The sequence below is a fragment of the Gekko japonicus genome, unplaced genomic scaffold (genome assembly GCF_001447785.1).
Source record: "Gekko japonicus isolate JY-2015 unplaced genomic scaffold, Gekko_japonicus_V1.1 scaffold2566, whole genome shotgun sequence".
Classification (NCBI taxonomy): domain Eukaryota; kingdom Metazoa; phylum Chordata; class Lepidosauria; order Squamata; family Gekkonidae; genus Gekko; species Gekko japonicus.
In genome coordinates, this window is record NW_015174350.1 from 81,945 (window position 1) to 100,207 (window position 18,263).

The 18,263-nt window shown below is 47.1% G+C and overlaps 1 protein-coding gene and 1 pseudogene across 1 annotated transcript in view; one reads left to right on the plus strand and one right to left on the minus strand.

The window, feature by feature from the left end:
* Nucleotides 1-18,263, minus strand: part of LOC107121396 — a 213,791-nt pseudogene that overhangs the window by 46,314 nt on the left and 149,214 nt on the right.
* The window catches only part of LOC107121397 (popy class I histocompatibility antigen, alpha chain E-like), a 19,926-nt gene continuing 11,959 nt past the window's right edge, over nt 10,297-18,263 (plus strand). The window contains exons 1-2 of the mRNA XM_015424311.1: nt 10,297-10,464; nt 17,261-17,548. Of these exons, the coding sequence (XP_015279797.1) occupies nt 10,395-10,464; nt 17,261-17,548 (358 nt within the window). The 5' untranslated portion in view covers nt 10,297-10,394. The remainder of the gene's footprint in view (nt 10,465-17,260; nt 17,549-18,263) is intronic.

Sequence of the window (18,263 nt, forward strand, 5' to 3'; positions counted from 1 at the left end):
CTAAATCTGTGATGTTAAAGAGAAAGAACTTCACAGTTTCAGCTTTGTTGTTCTCATTAGACTACCTTGTTCTCCACCTGCACCTTTCTTCAGCCCCTCGGCCATATGTTCAAGCATGAATGGATGTCCCCTCACTTAACAAATGCCCTTCTTCTTTCTCCCTTGTAAAGACCTTGTCCTCACTGCCCTGTCATTGGCCCTTCAGAGGAACAGGTCGGCCACTCTGTGAGACAGGATGCTAGACTAGATGGACCATTGGTGTGATCCATCACGGCTCTTCTTACGTTCACTTCTGGTGGTCTCTTACAGCTCTCAGCTAAAACCACTTCAGTGCATCATTAACAACCTGTGCTCTACGATGATACACCTGTTTCGTAGGCATTGGGAGGCACACCTTCTCTTGCCTTTTAACCTTAAAGAACTTCCAACAGAGAGCAAAATCTTCCCTGACATGGACATGGAATCCAGGGCCTGCCACAAACTCTTGTCTTCAGGGGTCTGGTTGTAGAAAAAGAGCTGCCGGAGCTCATTAGCATAACTCATTAGCATAACTTATTTGCATATGCCACGCCCCTGACATCACCGGAAGTGACAGAAGGCCACACCCCCTGACATCACCGGAAGTGTGTCAGAAGGCCCGGCTACTTACCCTCCTGCTTCATCCTCATTCCCAAACGGAATGAGGATCGAAGCAGAGGGCGGGGTAAAGAAGGGGGCGGGGCTTCACCATGTGACCGCCCCGCCCCCTAGAGGTTCTCTTCCGGAGCTCCGTACCTGAGAGCTCCCCCCCGACTAGAGCCCTGCTTGTCTTCAAGTTCACTCGGGCAACACAGTCAGAAGACATAACAACACCAGCCATGCCATCTTAGGCCCACTCACCTGTTTTCTTCCAAGGTTGTATATGCCAGCAAATGGCAGCAGTGGCCTTCCTCAATGTTCACCGGACAGACAGGTCAATTCCTACACAAAATTAAAAATGCACCTAAAAGTGGCATTCCTTAAAAAGAGAAGCTTCAGGGAGAAATTAAAACGCATGATTGCTGAACTTTTACAGTTCATTCACAAATTCGAACCAATAGATCTCCCAGGGCTGAACAGGAATATAGGATTCTTATCTCACAGATGCTAATCTTCTGCCCCTAACCATTTCTGTTCTGCCCCTAAGCCTTTCTCCTTTGGTATAATCTAGTTAATTACAATGTGCATGGTTAAAGATTGAGTGATCTCCATGCTGAATTAAATATGACAAAGGGATCCTTGACTCTGAAACCTTATACCCGGAAAACCTGGTTAGTCTTTAGGTGGTACTCAGGCTTAGGTATTTCTGGAAAGTGTCACATCATCACACCAGTATTCCTTCCTTTCTTTCTTTCACCAGGAAATGTGTGGCCATCAGCGAATGATTCAGAAGGACACCTACTGATGAAAAAGGAGGATACGTATTCAGATGTGAAAGATAAGTTTGAATATTCGGAAGCAGCAAGGAAAAAGGAGGGAAAACACCCATTTAAAGGGAGGAATAATCCTAGTCTTTTAGAAGGGGACGACTCTCTACGACAAAACATGTGTCAAGGAGACAACAGGAATGAATGCACTGCAAGCAGGGAAAATTGCACTGAAATGTCAGTTATTAATCTTCAACGAAGGATGTGTAACAGAAAGAAAATATATGAATGCCTGGACGGTGGGAAAAGTTTTGGAAGAAAAGATAGCCTCATCTCCCATCAAAGAACTCACACAGGGGAGAAACCATACAAAGGCCTGGAGTGTGGAAAAAGCTTTGGTCAGAGTTCATATATTCATGTTCATCAGAAAATTCACACAGTGGAGAAACAATATAAATGCATGGAGTGTGGGAAAAGCTTTACTGACAGTTCTAGTCTTACTTCTCATCAAAGAACTCACACAGGGGAGAAGCCATACAAATGTCTGGAGTGTGGGAAGAGCTTCAGTCACCGTTCAAACCTTCGTGTTCATCAGAAAATTCACACAGGGGAGAAACCATATAAATGCCTGGAGTGTGGGAAAAGCTTTACTGAGAGTTCCAGTCTTACTTCTCATCAACGAATTCACAAAGGGGAGAAATCATATAAATGCCTGGAGTGTGAGAAAAGCTTCAGTCAGAGGGACAATCTTATTGTCCATCAAAGAATTCACACAGGGGATAAACCATATAAATGCCTAGAGTGTGAGAGAACCTTCAGTCGGAGGGACCACCTTATTCAGCATCAACGAACTCACACAGGGGAGAAACCATATAATTGTCTGGAGTGTGGGAAAAGCTTCAGTTCTAGTTACGGTCTTACTAACCATCAAAGAATTCACACAGGGGAGAAACCATACAAATGCCTGGAGTGTGGAAGAAACTTCCGTGAGAAAAAAACACTTACTTCCCATCAAAGAACTCACACAGGGGAGAAACCATATAAATGTCCGGAGTGTGGGAAAAGCTTCAGTCAGAATGCCAATCTTAATACCCATCAAAGAATAATTCACACAAGGGAGAAACCATGCAAATGCCTAGACTGTGGGAAAAGCTTCAGTCAGAGTGCATCCCTTCGTGTTCATCAGAAAATTCACACAGGGGAGAAACAATATAAATGCATGGAGTGTGGGAAAAGCTTTATTCACAGTTCCAGTCTTACGTCCCATCAAAGAATTCACACAAGGGAGAAACCATACAAATGCCTAGAGTGTGAGAAAAGCTTCAGTCAGAGGGGCCACCTTATTGTCCATCAAAGAAAACACAGAGGGGATAAACCTTACAAATGCCTAGAGTGTGAGAAAAGCTTCAGTCGGAGGGACCACCTTATTGGCCATCAAAGAATTCACACAGGGGATAAACCATATAAATGCCTAGAGTGTGGGAAAAGCTTTAGTCGTAGTGGAGCACTTCATTCCCATCGAAGAACTCACACAGGAGAGAAACCATATATATGCCTGGAGTGTGGGAAAAGCTTCAGACAGAGTGACAGTCTTACTTCCCATCAAAGAATTCACACAGGAGAGAAACCATATACATGTCTGGAATGTGGAAAAAGCTTCAGGCAGGGTGCACAACTTAATGTCCATGAAAAAATTCACACAGGTGAGAAGCCATATAAATGCCTGGAGTGTGGAAGAAACTTCCGTGAGAAAAGAACCCTTACTTTCCATGAAAGAACTCACACAGGGGAGAAACCATACAAATGCCTGGAGTGTGGGAAAAGCTTCACTCATAGTTTCAGTCTTTCTTCCCATCAAAGGATTCACACAAGGGAGTAACCATACAAATGCCTGGAGTGTGGGGAAAGCTTCATCCAGGGTGCACACCTTACTTCCCATCAAAGAATTCACACGGGAGAAACCATAAGGAATGCCTGCAGTGTTGAAAATGGTTCCATCAGAGTGCACACCTTACTTCCCACCAAGGAATGCACATAGGGGATAGGAAATATGTTGCATATTCATGATTTTAATTGTATTTATGAATTTTTACGCATTATGCATTTTTGTAATCTCAGTAAAGTTCTATTCCTGCTCAGGAACAGTACCAAAAGTTCAGAACTGTTTCTCAACTTTGACAGTTCATTAGTGTAACTGAAGAAATAGGTGATTTATTGCTCTGGAATTAGGAACAACCGCTGTGTTTTGTTTTATAACCTTGCTTTGAGCATAATGGCAGTTATTAAGATGAATCCTAGTCCATCTAGTATAGTTACTCATTGCAGAATCACTTTAGGGTCCAATTGTTTTATTTGGAGGTTGATCACATGTTCGAATTCAAAAATTGTATTTATCTTCACCCCTGTCAAAAGTGTCACATAAGGGTCTAACTGGTTTTTTACTGGTGGCTTCCAATCAGAAAAGACCTTCTATTGGGTGAGCATATCACATATACTGGGCTTTCCATTGTCCATAGCCTTCTGCCTATCAAGTTAAAAACTCTCGCCTAAATCTTAGAGAATCATAATGCTTCTGTATTTAGCCAAGTTTGAGAAATGTATGTACTTGTATGATCAACTTTCTCCTGTTCATCAAATTCTTGCCTAGAATGTTTTATTGTAAAAAGAATCATCATCTCTAAGAAGTTCACTCTTTGTTCTACTGACACAAGATCTGAAGTCTGGCCTCGAATATTTCATTGTGCTGGAAGAGATAAGTCTCTTAAAAAGTTTGCTCCATTAAGCCCGAATGGGTGATTCCGCTTGTATTGGTGTTCTGATCGGTCTTAATTGAAGTCATTGGCCATCGTATACAAAAACGGTCACAGCCCGGGTCCCTCATACCTGCACAACCCCCTCTCCTCCACCAAGACAGCTGGGGCTCCTCTGAGCAGCACCTTCTGCAGGTGCCTCCTTGCAAATGGGCAAAATCAAGAACTGCCTGTTCGTGTGGATTCTATGCTGAGCCCAAAGCCTGGGGGAACAGCCTGTCTCTTTCGTTCTCCTGGTTTTCAGCAAATTATGCAATTAAATGTTTTCAGGAAGATTTTTCTGTAAAGGGACAGAAACTGTGGTCTGCACTATGGTGTCCAGTATCTACTGCCATAAGCATCATTCTTCTATGTGACTCCTGTACCATAGAATGTGACATGTAAATGCTTAAGCTGGGTTTCAGCTCTTTCCCCCCAGATTTTCTGCACATTTTCTGGGTTTTTGTAATCCCAACTTCTATTGCATGGTTTTCTGGATGTCCCTTTTCTGTTGATGTAAATTGTCTCACACTGTGTAATCCTCCTTGAGTCTTAGTGAAAAAAGACGAACCATAAAGACATAAAAAAGAAAAATGCTCAAATCCAACCTACTCCCAGGCACGCTGAGACCACAGTGAATAGTAGTTCCTGCCACTTAGTGTCTGGTTTTTTAAATATTATGAGAAACCCAAATGTTAACCGAAAACAAATCCAAACAAGTCAGAAATCAAAGGCCTCATCAACAGGTTGAACCCCGGAGCCGACCAGCAAATGACTGGGAAAAGGTTCACACGATGAAGCATTTAAGGGCTGCACTCGAAGCCGGATGCTGACAATGCCGAAACCCCATAGGCATAAATACTGGTTGTTATGAACCAGCCAGGGCTCAGCGACAGTGAGGACTCCTCAGAGGAGGAGGGGCTTCATGTTTCCAGCCCACAGTTGAGAGAAGAGAACTAGCAGGGAAATGAGGTGAAGGCATTTCCTGTCTTGAAGTTGAGAATTTGTTCAGAATCACTTCCAGGTCTGATCCAGCAGGCAAAGGCCAGCCACGCACCTATGGTTCTCCAGGGTCACCAGCACCCTTGGAATGCCACAGAAGAAGGCTGAGAAGAGACAGTCTAGGTGGCACAGTGCATGCCTCTCTGCTCAACGTCTGCTGGCTGCTGATAGTGAAAATGAATCTTTGCAGGATTGTTCTGAGAAGCTGGCTGCATGCTTGACTTTGGGCTGCTGGCTATAAAATCTCCTGAGATAACTTTTTGGGTGTGGATGCATGTTCATTAGATGCTGAACCTGCTGACACTGCCTTGATTAATTTCTGGAACCTGGCCTCTGACCCAATGACACTGGATTTCTGAAACCTCTGGTATTGGAGAGCCAGTTTAGTGTAGTGGTCAAGTGCACGGACTGTCCCTGGCAAGCAAATGGAAAGCAAACACCCTTCCCACTATACGACAGTGGCTACATAAAGTTTGGGACTTTCTTGCAAGAAAAGGTCTCTATATGGACAAACAAAGAAGATGCGGAAAGTAAATTACTTAACCCTTTAGACAAATGGTATCCAATAATAGAGAAAATAAATATAGACAAATTCGATTGGGAGACTATAAAAAATCCCAAATTTGAGCTACTACTGTGTGGGTGATGGTGATATTATATAAGTAAAAGAGATTGCACAATAACTGCATAAGCCTTACAAGTAATGGTTACTCTTAAAGCAATAATGGTGTTAAAACATTTACATGTTTAGTTACTCTCGTTTTATCCTCTGTATTCCTGTTCTCAATTTACGATAATTGCTGCAAAGTACTGTAATTCAAATGTAAATCGTTATTAATAACAATAAAAAGTTATTGGGTAAAAAAAAGTGTGTGGACTCTAATCTGGGAGAACCAGGTTTGATTCCCCACTCCTTCACTTGCAGCTGGTGGATGACTTTTGGCAAGCCATAGTTCTGTCAGAGCTGTTCTTGAAAGGGCAGTTCTTGAAAGAACTCTCTCAGCCCCAGGGTGTCTGTTGTGGGGAGGGGAAGAGAAAGGAGTTTGTAAGCCGCTCTGAAACTCCAAGTGAAGGGCAGGGTATGAATCCAATCTCTTCTTCAAAATTAGAAAGACACTGCAAGCTGACTCCGGAAGCTGGCAAGTCATCCAGAACACCAGTCACTTCGATATACTTCTGCTTCCTCTGATGTTTTTCTGCTCTCTCCCTAAAAGAGGTGCAGCAGTGGCATGACTCTTACTCCTGTTGTTCTCCGGAGTATCCCACCGCTCACACCAAATGTCAGGTCCCAAAATCACACCTCAGGCCCCTGCCAGGGGAGACCGAACTCTAGAGCAGGGCTGGGGCCTGGTGGACTTACAAGCAGCAGTGAACAGAGTCCCAGGCAAGGATCCTTAAAGGAAACAAAGCCTGATTGAAAACAGTCTAGCATCCTAACCTGACCTCATCACACTCCTGCTCACTCAAAGTTAAGCTGGCCAGACCTGATGGCAGGGAATCCCACCTGCTGTGGAGTCTACTTGAGCCTTCGAATTCCACTTTGAACTTTGCTCCTGGGATGTGGCAGATGATGTCACAGTACTTCTGGCCCTCCTCTGCTCTTCCTTCATCTTTTGAGTCCTTCCCCCTTACTTCCCAAAATGTTCAGTTCTTTCATGGTACCAGATGTCAAAGCAATGGTATTCCCAGTAGTCATGTATGGCTGCGGGAGTTGGACTATAAGGAAGGCCGAGCGCCGAAGAATAGATTCTTTTGAACTATGGTGCTGGAGAAGACTCTTGAGAGTCCCTTGGACTGCAAGAAGACAAAATCAGTCAATCCTAAAAGAAATCAACCCGGACTGTTCCCTGGAAGGCCAAATAATGAAACTGAAGCTCAAATACTTTGGCCACCCAATGAGAAGGGAGCACTCACTGGAGAAGAAGACCCTGATGCTGGGAAAGATTGAAGGTCAAAGAAGACGGGGACGGCAAAGGATGAGATAGTTAGACAGTGTCATAGAGGCAACGAAAATGAAATTGAGCCAACTTCAGAGGACGGGGGAAGACCGGAAGGCCTGGTGTGATGTGGTCCATGGGGTTGCGAAAAGTCGGACATGGGGTTGCGAAGAGTCGGACATAAGAACACAAGAACGTAAGAGAAGCCATGTTGGATCAGGCCAGTGGCCCATCTAGTCCCACAATCTGTGTCACACAGTGGCCAAAACCTAGGTTCAAATCCCCACTCTGCCTGGGAAGCTTCCTTGGTAACTTTGGCTCAGTCACACAGGCACCGCCTAACCTACCTCACAGGATTATTGTGCTATTACAGGGTAACGGTGTAAGCTCGTTGGGGAGAAAGGTCCAGTTTCAGTGAAGTAAATAAATACCCCACTCTTTACCAGCCTATACTTAGGAAGAGCCCTCCCTCCAAACACCAGCCAGGAAAAGGCCAAAAATTTAAAATATCAACAACTAAACCAGTCCTTAGTAATGGGGTGCAGGCACTGTTTAGGGGCAAAGGGGTTTATGTGCTTTGGTGTAGTGGTTAAGTGTGCGGACTCTAATCTGGGAGAACCGGGTTTGATTCCCCACGCCTCCATTTGCACCTGCTGGATGACCTTGGGCAAGCCTTAGTTCTGACAAGAGCTGTCCTTGAAACAGAGCAGTTTCTCAGTCAGAGCTCTCTCAGCCCCACCTACCTCACAGGGTGTCTGTTGTGGGGAGGGGAAGGGAAAGGAGTTTGTAAGCCACTCTGAGACTCCCTTGGGTAATGAAGGGCGGGGTATAAATCCAATCTCTTCTTCTTCGTCTTTCTTTTTAGAAATTTGAATTTGTAAGCTACTTTTGAGTTATGGGAAAGTGAGGTACAAATAGTTGAAATGTATGATCAACACACTGGTAAGTCTGTATAGAAGGTAAAGCAGGTATCTGTAATTCACCTGTATGTGCTTTGCTGTGTAACAATATACCAAAAGCTATGTAACTGATAACTCATTAAAAGAAATGCATTTTGCTTCTGCAAGTAGGAGAACAAGAAAACTGCATAGAGCTGTGCTAAAGATAGGAAAGTGCTTGACCATATAAGGGTGTTGCTAAGCATTTTGTTATAAGAGCTAACTTTGCAAAAGTGTAATTGCCAAAAACGACTGTCATTAAATGGAAACTTAACACCTGCCTCTAAGACAGGAAATTTTAGCCTAACCGCAAGCGAAGCTTAACACCTGTGAAGAAGACAGGAACTCATAGCCTAGCCAAGAGAGTCTTGTGGTCGCAAAGAGAAAGAACGCTTGGTTGCAAAGTTCATGGTTACTGTCTTTATCAGCTAGACATGTAATTTCCTGTTTTTCCTTTCTGTAACTTGCAAAAGACTATTTAACCCAAAGCTCCCAACCTCTCGGGGCGCAGCTCTGTTTTGGAAGTGCCCTGAGTGGTGCCTCTGGCTGCGCCTGCGCGTACAATAAAGATCTAATTGACTCTTCTTCTGACTCTCGGTGGCCTCCTTCCAGTATTCCTGCTTCAAAGGGGCACAGAGAAAGGGGGGTTCCACTGAACTGGGTTCCAGTGTGTGTTTGTGTGTGGGGCTCTGGTCCAATCCCATCACCACCACCAGGGTCGTTTCAGAAACTGACCTCTTCTTATGAGGCTGCATAACTTTGCATATAGGAGTGACCCTGACCAGTGCTCTCTCTAAGCCATGGAGTCTCGTGAGCAAAAATTCTATTTTGTGAGCTACTGGCACTAAAGTTGTGAGTGAGCAATTTGGCTACTGCAGAAATCAGTTTGCTCTGGAGCCCTCCTTCCTGAGCTAAGGCAAAAATGTGTGAGCCGGAGGCTAAAAAACGGTGAGCTAGCTCACACTAACTCAGCTTAGAGGGAGCACTGAGTCCCTGACCCCCCCCCCTTCCCAAAAAAGGGTCTCCGAGGTGCTGGCACAGGGGTGGGGCACACAGAGACGTTTGCTTCCAAGGCTGGAGTGCCTGAGACACAACTATTGAGCCCACTGACTCCAGGCAGGCTACACTGGCTCCAGGCAGGGTCCTATGGAGTTGCTGAAATATTAATCCGGATAAACTTCTGTGGGCCCTCAGCACTTTTGCCTTCCTGGGCCCCTCCGACCTCAATAATATTGATACTAAAAATTATTTTTGATATCACTTGAAATATTAAAACATTTTATCCCCCCCTCCCCATTTTAAGCAAAATGTAATAGATTTTCGTAGGCCCTACATTCCTAAAAGGAGCTGCGGTGGCTCAAGTGGTTAAGAGGCTGAACTGCAGGCTGTGGAAGGACAGTAGTTCAGCAGTTCGAAACCCGGGTGCGGCATGATGGAGTGAGCTCCGGTCTCTAGTCCCAGCTCCTGCCAACCTAGCAGTTCGAGAGCAAGAAATTGCAAGTAGATAAATAGGTACCACTTCGGTGGGTGGTGTTTAGTCATGCCAACCACATGACCACGGAAACGTCTTTGGACAGCGCTGGCTCTTTGGCTTTGAAACGGAGATGAGCACCGCAACCCTAGAGTCGGATTCGACTGGCTTTCGAGCAAGGGAACCTTTACCTTTACTTTACATTCCTAAAACCCTAAAAGTTCATTTCCCCCCCCCCCTTCTGATTTTCGAAGAAATTAAAATATTTTTGTGGGCCCCTTAAAAGAACCGTGGGCCCTAGGCACTGTGCCTAAAGCAGGGCGGGATCTGACATAAATGTTGGGCCGGGCCATGTGTGTCATAAAATGTAATGCCAGGTAGCGGAGAGATAAACTTTATGTCCTGGCTTCGGCCCTCTGCAACGCCAGCCGAGCAGGGGAGCCACTCTGCACGCGTGTCAGCGCAGTTCACACGAGACGAAAAGCGCGAGCGCCGAGTCCCCCCCCCCCGGGGTCCTGTTTATTTCCGGGCCATGAGGGATCAGACCGCGGCAGGACTAAGGCTTCGGAGGTTCCCCTCCCACCACGAAAGGGAATCCTCCGCGGCTCCGCCCATCCCAACCCGAGCGGGGCTCTCCGGACCAAACTGTCTCGCCCTGCCCACTTTCTCTCCCTGCCGGTGCCGCATCTGCCCAGCGACTAGTGACAATCCCAGAGCGCCTCTTTCCGATTGGAGGAAAGTTCCCCCCCTCGGCCAATCCCGGCTCTTGTTCTGGTATCCTCTCCAAAGTTGACTTCGGCGCGACTCTGCGCGAACTGCGCTACTTGGATGGCGGCGGGCAGGGAAACTCATGTCCCGCTCGGCGGATCTTGATGATGGGGTGCGGGCGGCGGCTCCTGCTCCTGGGGGTCGTCGCCCTCCTGCTGTTGGATGGCTCTGGCGGTGAGTCCCTCCGGGGCCGAGATTGTCTGTTGGGTTGGGTTGGGGGGGGGGGGGGGGGGGGGGAGGGACAAGGTTTGTGACTGACCCAAGGTCACACCAGCAGCTGCATAGGGAGGGGTGGTGGATGAAACCCGGTTCTCCGAGATTAGAGTCCGCGCTCCGAACCACTACACCAAACTGGCTCTCCAGTTTGAATCCAGTGGGACCTTTAAGACCAACAACGTTTTATTCTGGGTATGAGCTTCTGTGCGAAAAAGTACAAGTGCATACAAAAGCTGATACCCAGAATAAAACTTTGTTGGTCTTAAAGGTCCCACTGGACTAAAACTTCGTTCTGCTGATTCAGACCAACATGGCTACCCACCTAAACCTGCGTAAAAAAAGTGTTTCCTTTTGTCTGTCCTGAACCTACTGCCCATCAGCTTTATTGGATGCCCTTGACTTCTAGAGTTTTTGGAGAGGAAGAAAAAGTTCTCTTTGGCAACTCTCTCCACCCTATGCAAAATTTCAGGAAACCTCTGTCATGTGTCCCCCTCGGTCCTCTCTTTTCTAAACTGAAAAGTCCTGGACGCTTCAGCCACCCCCCTCATCCTCTTGGTTGCCCTCTGCCATACTGTTTCCAGCTCTGCAGTGTCCTTTCTGCGATATGGTGACGACAATATTTAATTTTATTTATTTATTATCGCATTTCCACCCTGCCCTCCCTGCGAGCGGGCTTACAATAGGGCACCATGTGCCAAAACATAAAACAGCATAAAAACAGCATAAAACAATCTACATTAAAGTGCCCAGTGGTTACATCAAAATCTAACAAAACGGAATCAAATTTACAAGATGGACTCCCCAGAATCTTACATAACAATAGGGAGGTTAGATACCCATGGTTGTTACTCGGTCCCATCCAGCGGTACTGACCACAGCAATGTCATGGTTGATCTTCATGGGGCCACCCCTCCAGTCTACCAATGATGGTAGTGGTAGAGAAGAGAAGAGATTGGATTTATACCCTGCCAGCCCTGTAGCTAGGGGATTTTGGGGGAGGGGGCCTCAGGGGCCCCGCCAGCTGATTAAATGAAAACACAGGGCAGGTGGTAAGTTGGAGCACTTTTGGGGCAGCCTGGGAGGGAGGGGGCCCAGAAGAAATATGAGGAGGCCAGGCCCCGTGGGCCCCATGGTAGCTACGGGCCAGCACCCTGCCCTTCACTACCCAAAGGTGTCTCAGAGCAGCTCACAATCTCCTTTCCCTCCCCCTCCCCACAACAGACACCCTCTGAGGTAGGTGGGGCTGAGAGAGCTCTGACAGAAACTGCTCTTTTTCAAGAACAGCTCTTATCAGAACTACGGCTTGCCCCAAGGTCATCCAGCCAGGTGCAAGTGGAGGAATGGGGAATCAAACCCGGTTCCCCAAGATTAGAGTCCGTGCACTTAACCACGACACCAAACTGGCTCTCTGTCCCTTAGAAAAGGGACCGAGAATAAAATGGCGATATTATAATGCCCTCCCCCTGAATAGATCTCTGGTGCGCCTCATTTGGAAGACTGTGTACAGTTCTGGTCACTGTATCTGAAAAAGGACATTGCAGAGCTGGAGGAAGTACAGAGGGAGGGCAACCAAGATGCTGAGGGGGTTGGAGCACTTTCCCTAGGAGGAAAGGCTGAAGAGTCTCTGGGACTTCTCAGTCTGGAAAAGATAACTGGGGGCGGGGCATAATAGAGGTTTATAAAATTATGTACGGGATGGAGAGAGTTGCCAAAGAGAACTTTTTCCCTTTCTCCCCAAATACTAGAACTCGGCATCCAATGATGGTGATGAGCAGTAGGTTCAGGACGAACAAAAGGAAATGTTTCTTTACTCAGAGGGTGATTCAGATGTGGAGCCTCCGTATTCAGAGGCACTAAACCACTGAATCCCAGAGCCTGGAGGCAACATCAGGGGAAGGCCTCAACCTCTCTGCCGTGTTGTTGGCCCTCCAGAGGAACTGGTTGGCCACTGTGTGAGGCAGGATGCTGGACTATATGGACTATTGGTCTGATCCAGCAGGGCTCTTCTTACGTTCTTATGAAGGGCTCGGCCTCTGTGCCCTGTTGTTGGCTGTCCAGACGAACTGGTTGGCCACTGTGTGAGGCAGGATGCTGGACTAGGCGGGCTATTGATCTGATCCAGCAGGGCTCCTCTTGTGTTCTTATGAAGGTCTTAGGCCTCTATGCCCTGTTGTCGGCCCTCCAGAGGAACTGGTTGGCCACTGTGTGAGGCAGGATGCTGGACTAGGCGGGCTATTGGTCTTATCCAGCATGGCTCCTCTTGTGTTCTTATGAAGGCCTTAGGACTCTGTGCCCTGTTGTCGGCCCTCCAGAGGAACTGGTTGGCCACTGTGTGAGGCAGGATGCTGGACTAGGCGGACTATTGGTCTGATCCAGCAAGGCTCTTCTGATGTTTTATGTGTCCAGGATGCTGAGAAGAGGAAGGTTTTCTGACCTACTCTGGTTTTTGTTGGTTTGCTACAAGGCCTGTTAGATGGAGAGCCTCAAACATTTGCCAGTCACAGGGTGCAATAGGGTTGCCAAACTCCAGGAGGGGTCTTGAGTTCTCTTGGAATGAGAACTCCTTTGTAGATTACAGGGACTGGTGATACATAAGAACTGCTCTGCTGGATCAGACCACTAGTCCCTCTAGTCCAGCCTCCTGTCTCACACTCTGTCCAACCAGTTCCTCTGGTGGGCCTACAAGGCAGAGGCTGAGGCCTTCCCCTAATGTCGCCTCCTGGCTCTGGGACTCAGAGGTTAAGTGCCTCTGAATGTGGAGTTTGACCACCACACAACAGCCCCTCTCAAAATTCCAAAGGTGTCCACAGTCTTAAAAAAGGTTGGGGGCTCCTGTTCTAAGCCTTTTAAAACAAGGGTGTCAAACCGGCCCAACCAGGGCTCCTACCCGGCCTGCAAACAAACTGGTATATATGGAAATGTCAGCTACTCCCCATTTTATGGTATTCCTTGGAAGAAAAAAAACTAGTCTTGCATATGATAAAATACATATATTGGGGCATTGGTTGGTTCCCCAGTAAATCAATTGCTTTTGTTTGTGTTTTGAGTAAAAAATAATATTGTTGATGACTGTGTGCTAGCCAGACTCACTCTTAATTTAAACCAACAGACCTCCCTTAAAACTTTGGTCAAATTTAAAACAGTCTGGTTACCAATTATGAACTATAAGAACATAAGAGACGCCAGGGTTGGATCAGGCCAAAGGCCCATCCAGTCCAACACTCTGTGTCACACAGTGGCCAGAAATACCAGGGGCCATCAGGAGGTCCACCGGTGGGGCCAGGACATTAGAAGCCCTCCCACTGTTGACCCCGCCCTCCAAGCACCAAGATGACAGAGCATCACTTGCCCCTGAGTCCCTATCTATACCTTGTGGCTAATAGCCACTGATGGACCTCGCCTCCATATGCTTATCTAATTCCCTTTTGAAGCCGTCCATGCTTGTAGCCGCCACCACTTCCTGTGGCAGTGAATTCCAAGTGTTAATCACTCTTTGGGTGAAGAAGTACTTCCTTTTATCCGTTCTAACCCGACCGCTCAGCAATTTCATGGAGTGCCCACGAGTTCTTGTATTGTGAGAAAGGGAGAAAAGTATCTCTTTCTCTACCTGCTCTTTCCCATGCATAATCTTATAAACCTCAATCATGTCACTCTTCAGTCGTTTCTCCAAGCTAAAGAGCCCTAAGCGCCTTAACCTTTCCTCATAGGGAAAGTGTTCCAACCCTTTTATCATTCGAGTTGCCCTTTTCTGCACTTTTTCCAAAGCTATAATATCCTTTTTAAGGTGTGGTGACCAGAATTGCACACAGTATTCCAAATGAGGTCTCACCATTGATTTATATAGGGGCATTATGATATTGGCTGATCTGTTTTCAATACCCTTCCGAATAATCCCCAGCATAGCATTGGCCTTCTTTATTGCAGTCACACACTGTCTCGACATTTTCAGTGAGTTATCCACTACAACTCCAAGATCTCTCTCTTGATCAGTCTCTGCCAGTTCAGACCCCATCAATGTGTATTTATATTTAGGATTTTTGGCTCCAATGTGCATCACCTTGCACTTGGCCACATTGAACCCCATTTGCCATGTTGACGCCCACTCGCCCATCCTTGACAGATCCCCTTGGAGTGCCTCACAATCCTCACTGGTTTTCACCACCCTGAACAACTTCGTATCATCCGCAAATTTAGCCACTTCACTGCTTACTCCCATCTCCAAATCATTAATGAACAAGTTAAAAAGCAGTGGACCAAGTACTGATCCCTGCGGTACCCCACTGCTTACCCCCCTCCACTGAGAGAACTACCCATTTATACTTACTCTCTGTTTTCTATTAATTAGCCAGTTTTTGATCTATAAAAGGACTTGTCCTTTTATCCCATGATTTTTGAGCTTACTTAGGAGCCTTTGATGAGGAACTTTATCAAAAGCTTTCTGGAAACCAAGGTAAACAATATCTATTGGATCCCCCTTGTCCACATGTTTGTTCACCCCCTCAAAGAACATTAACAGGTTAGTGAGAAAAGATCTTCCCTTACAGAACCCATGCTGAGTCTGCCTCAATAGGTTTTGTTCATCTATGTGCCTACTAATTCTTCCTTAATAATGGTTTCCACCAATTTACCCGGTATCGATGTCAGACTGACTGGCCTGTAATTTCCCGGATCTCCTCTGGAACCCTTTTTAAAGATGGGCGTGAAATTTGCTACCTTCCAGTCCCCAGGAATGGAGGCTGATTCTAAGGAAAGATTACATATTTTTGTTAGGAGATCCACAAGTTCACATTTGAGTTCTTTCAGAACTCTTGGATGTATGCCATCTGGGCCTGGTGATTTATCAGTTTTTGAGTTGTCTATCAGTTGTAGGACCCCCTCTCTCGTCACCTCAATCTGACTCAGGTCTTTCAACACCCCTCCCTTTCTGAAAAGAAGGTGTTGTGTATTAACTTGTATATGAGCACGAGTTTGGAATGGTATCCAAAATCCACCAAGGTATGGAGGGAAGCCTAATGATCGGTCTTGTGGGCGTGGTTATCTAAGCCCGGACAGTTTAAAAAGGAGCCTGTTGCTCCAGTCTTTTGTCTTCGTTCTTAATCTCTAATAAAGCTGAATCACTGTTCATTCAAAGCTGCGTTGAGTCTCGTACTTAACAGAAGGAGATTCAAGAAGACCTCAACCAATATTATGTATAATTTTTTGGGATATATCTCTCCTATTATATAAAAGCATTTTGGGGTGGCCTCTGGCCTATGGGGTGCCGAGAAAAAATGCGCTCCCTCAGAAATTGGCCCGCCAGCTGCCGCTCAGGATGAATGGCATGTCATTGGATGGGGGGGGGATGAGCCTCGTCGCCTTGCCCCGCGTGCGCCTAGAGCTGCCAGTGAGTGGCCGGTGGGGAGACGCGTGGAGGTTGCAGCCCCTGCTTCGGGAGGGGCCTGCGCTGGCCCCGGCTGGCCTCGGGGACGGAGGAAGCAGTTGCGCCGTGCTTCCCTCACCTGGCGCGGCCCTCTGCCGGCCCCGAATGGGCTCAGGGAGGGGGCAGGCGGCTGCACCGTGTTTCCCTGGCCCAGCACGGCCTTCGCTGGGCAGGCTGCGGGCCCTGCGTTGGGGGGGCCTCCGCTGGTCCCGGATGAGCTCAGGGAGGGGGGAGGCGGCCGCGCCATGCTTCCCACACCTGGTGCTGCCTCTGTCGGGCAGGCTGCAGGCCCTGCGTTGGGAGGACCTCCAAGGGGGGAGTTGGCCGTGCTGCGCTTCCCTCACCTGGCCCGGCCCTGCTTCGAGGGGGCCCCCTAGGCCTCGTTGCCTCTTTCCGCAACGGGCCTTCCCCCTAATACAATATAGATTGTATATGTCACTGTATCTGACTATTTAGAAACTTGTTCTTTAACATTAAGATCTTTCCTATGGCGATAGTATTTCAATTTGATGTGTATAGTTTATCTTACCTGTTTTGATGTTTCGCTCTCCTTCTAATTTGTATAATAAATTAAAAAAATAAATAATAATATCGTTAATTGGATTTGCCTGTGTCCTTTGTAAAGTTTATATCTCTGGTACCCGGTGTTACATTTTACAGCACACATGGCCCGGCCCAACAAAGTGACATTTATGTCAGATCCAGCCCTCGTAACAAATGACTTTGACACCTGTTTTAAAACAAAATAAAATAACTTCTAAAAAGGAAAATGACATGGGCCATTTTGGTGTAGGGTTAAGTGCGCGTACTCTAATCTGGGAGAACCGGGTTTGATTCCCCACTCCTCCACTTGCACCTGCTGGATGACCTTGGGCAAGCCCTAGTTCTGACAAGAGCTGTTCTTGAAAAAGAGCAGTTTCTGTCAAGAGCTCTGTCAGCCCCACCTACCTCAGAGGGTGTCTGTTGTGGGGAGGGGAAGGGAAAGGAGTTTGTAAGCCGCTCTGGGACACCTTTGGGTAGTGAAGGGCGTGGTAGAAATCCAATCTCTTCTCTTCTTGCTACACCCCCCCCCCAATTTTATCTTTAACACGAAGAATCGCAATTGGAGCCCTGTGCTCAGGATCCGGGCTTTGGACCGAGCAACGCCATCTGGCGCCTTGCAGGACTCTAGTTCCAGAGATGTATCATGCGGGGTGGTCCAAAGCCAACTTTGCAGTGCAGCTCTTTAGATGTCATCGTTGCTAGTGACGGGATTGGAGAATGAAACACCGAGAGCTGCAGACGCAGAACCAGGAACCCCTTTTTCTCTCTCTCTCTCTCTCTCCCCTTTTGCAAGCTCCTCCTCCTCCTCACATTCCCTGAGGAATTGCCACTCCGCCGTGTCAGAGCCCAGCCCAGGGCTGCCCCAGTTCATTGCTGTGGGTTATGTGGATGACCAGCTTATCACTCGCTATGACAGCCAAACTCAGAAGACCACGCTCATAGCCGCTTGGATGAATAAGGTGAAGCAGGCCGATCGCCAGTACTTGGCTGAGGCAGACAAGGAATTGCAGGAGACTGAGAGAAAGTTCAGAGAAAGCCTGGTGACACTTCAGGATCACTTCCACCAGAATAGCAGCACAGGTGAGTGGAGGGAGGGGGCATCCGGAGCATCTCCCCCTCCTCAGCAGAAAGGGGAAGGGAAGGGATGCTGCTGAGGAGGAAGGAAAATGGAGAGGGACACGGGGTCTCCTCCCAAGAGAGAAGAAGCCCCCCCTCCCCTTTGCGCTTCACAGGGTTTATTTATTTTTAAAATTCTCAATGGTGCGACCTCATTTGGAATACTGTGTGCAATTTCTGGTCACCACACCTTAAAAAGGATATTATAGCTTCGGGAAAAGTACAGAAAAGGGCAACTCGAATGATAAAAGGGTTGGAACACTTTCCCTATGAGGAAAGGTTAAGGCACTTAGGGCTCTTTAGCTTGGAGAAACAACGACTGAGGGGTGACATGATCGAGGTTTATAAGATTATGCATGGGAAAGAGCAGGTAGAGAAAGAGATACTTTTCTCCCTTTCTCACAATACAAGAACTCGTGGGCACTCCATGAAACTGCAGAGCGGTCGGGTTAGAACGGATAAAAGGAAGTACTTCTTCACCCAAAGAGTGATTAACACATGGAATTCACTGCCACAGGAAGTGGTGGGTGCTACAAGCATGGACAGCTTCAAAAGGGAATTAGATAAGCATATGGAGCAGAGGTCCATCAGTGGCTATTAGCCACAAGGTATAGATAGGGGGCTGTGGTGGCTCAAGTGGTTAAGATGCTGAACTGCAGACTGGAAGGTCGGTAGCTCA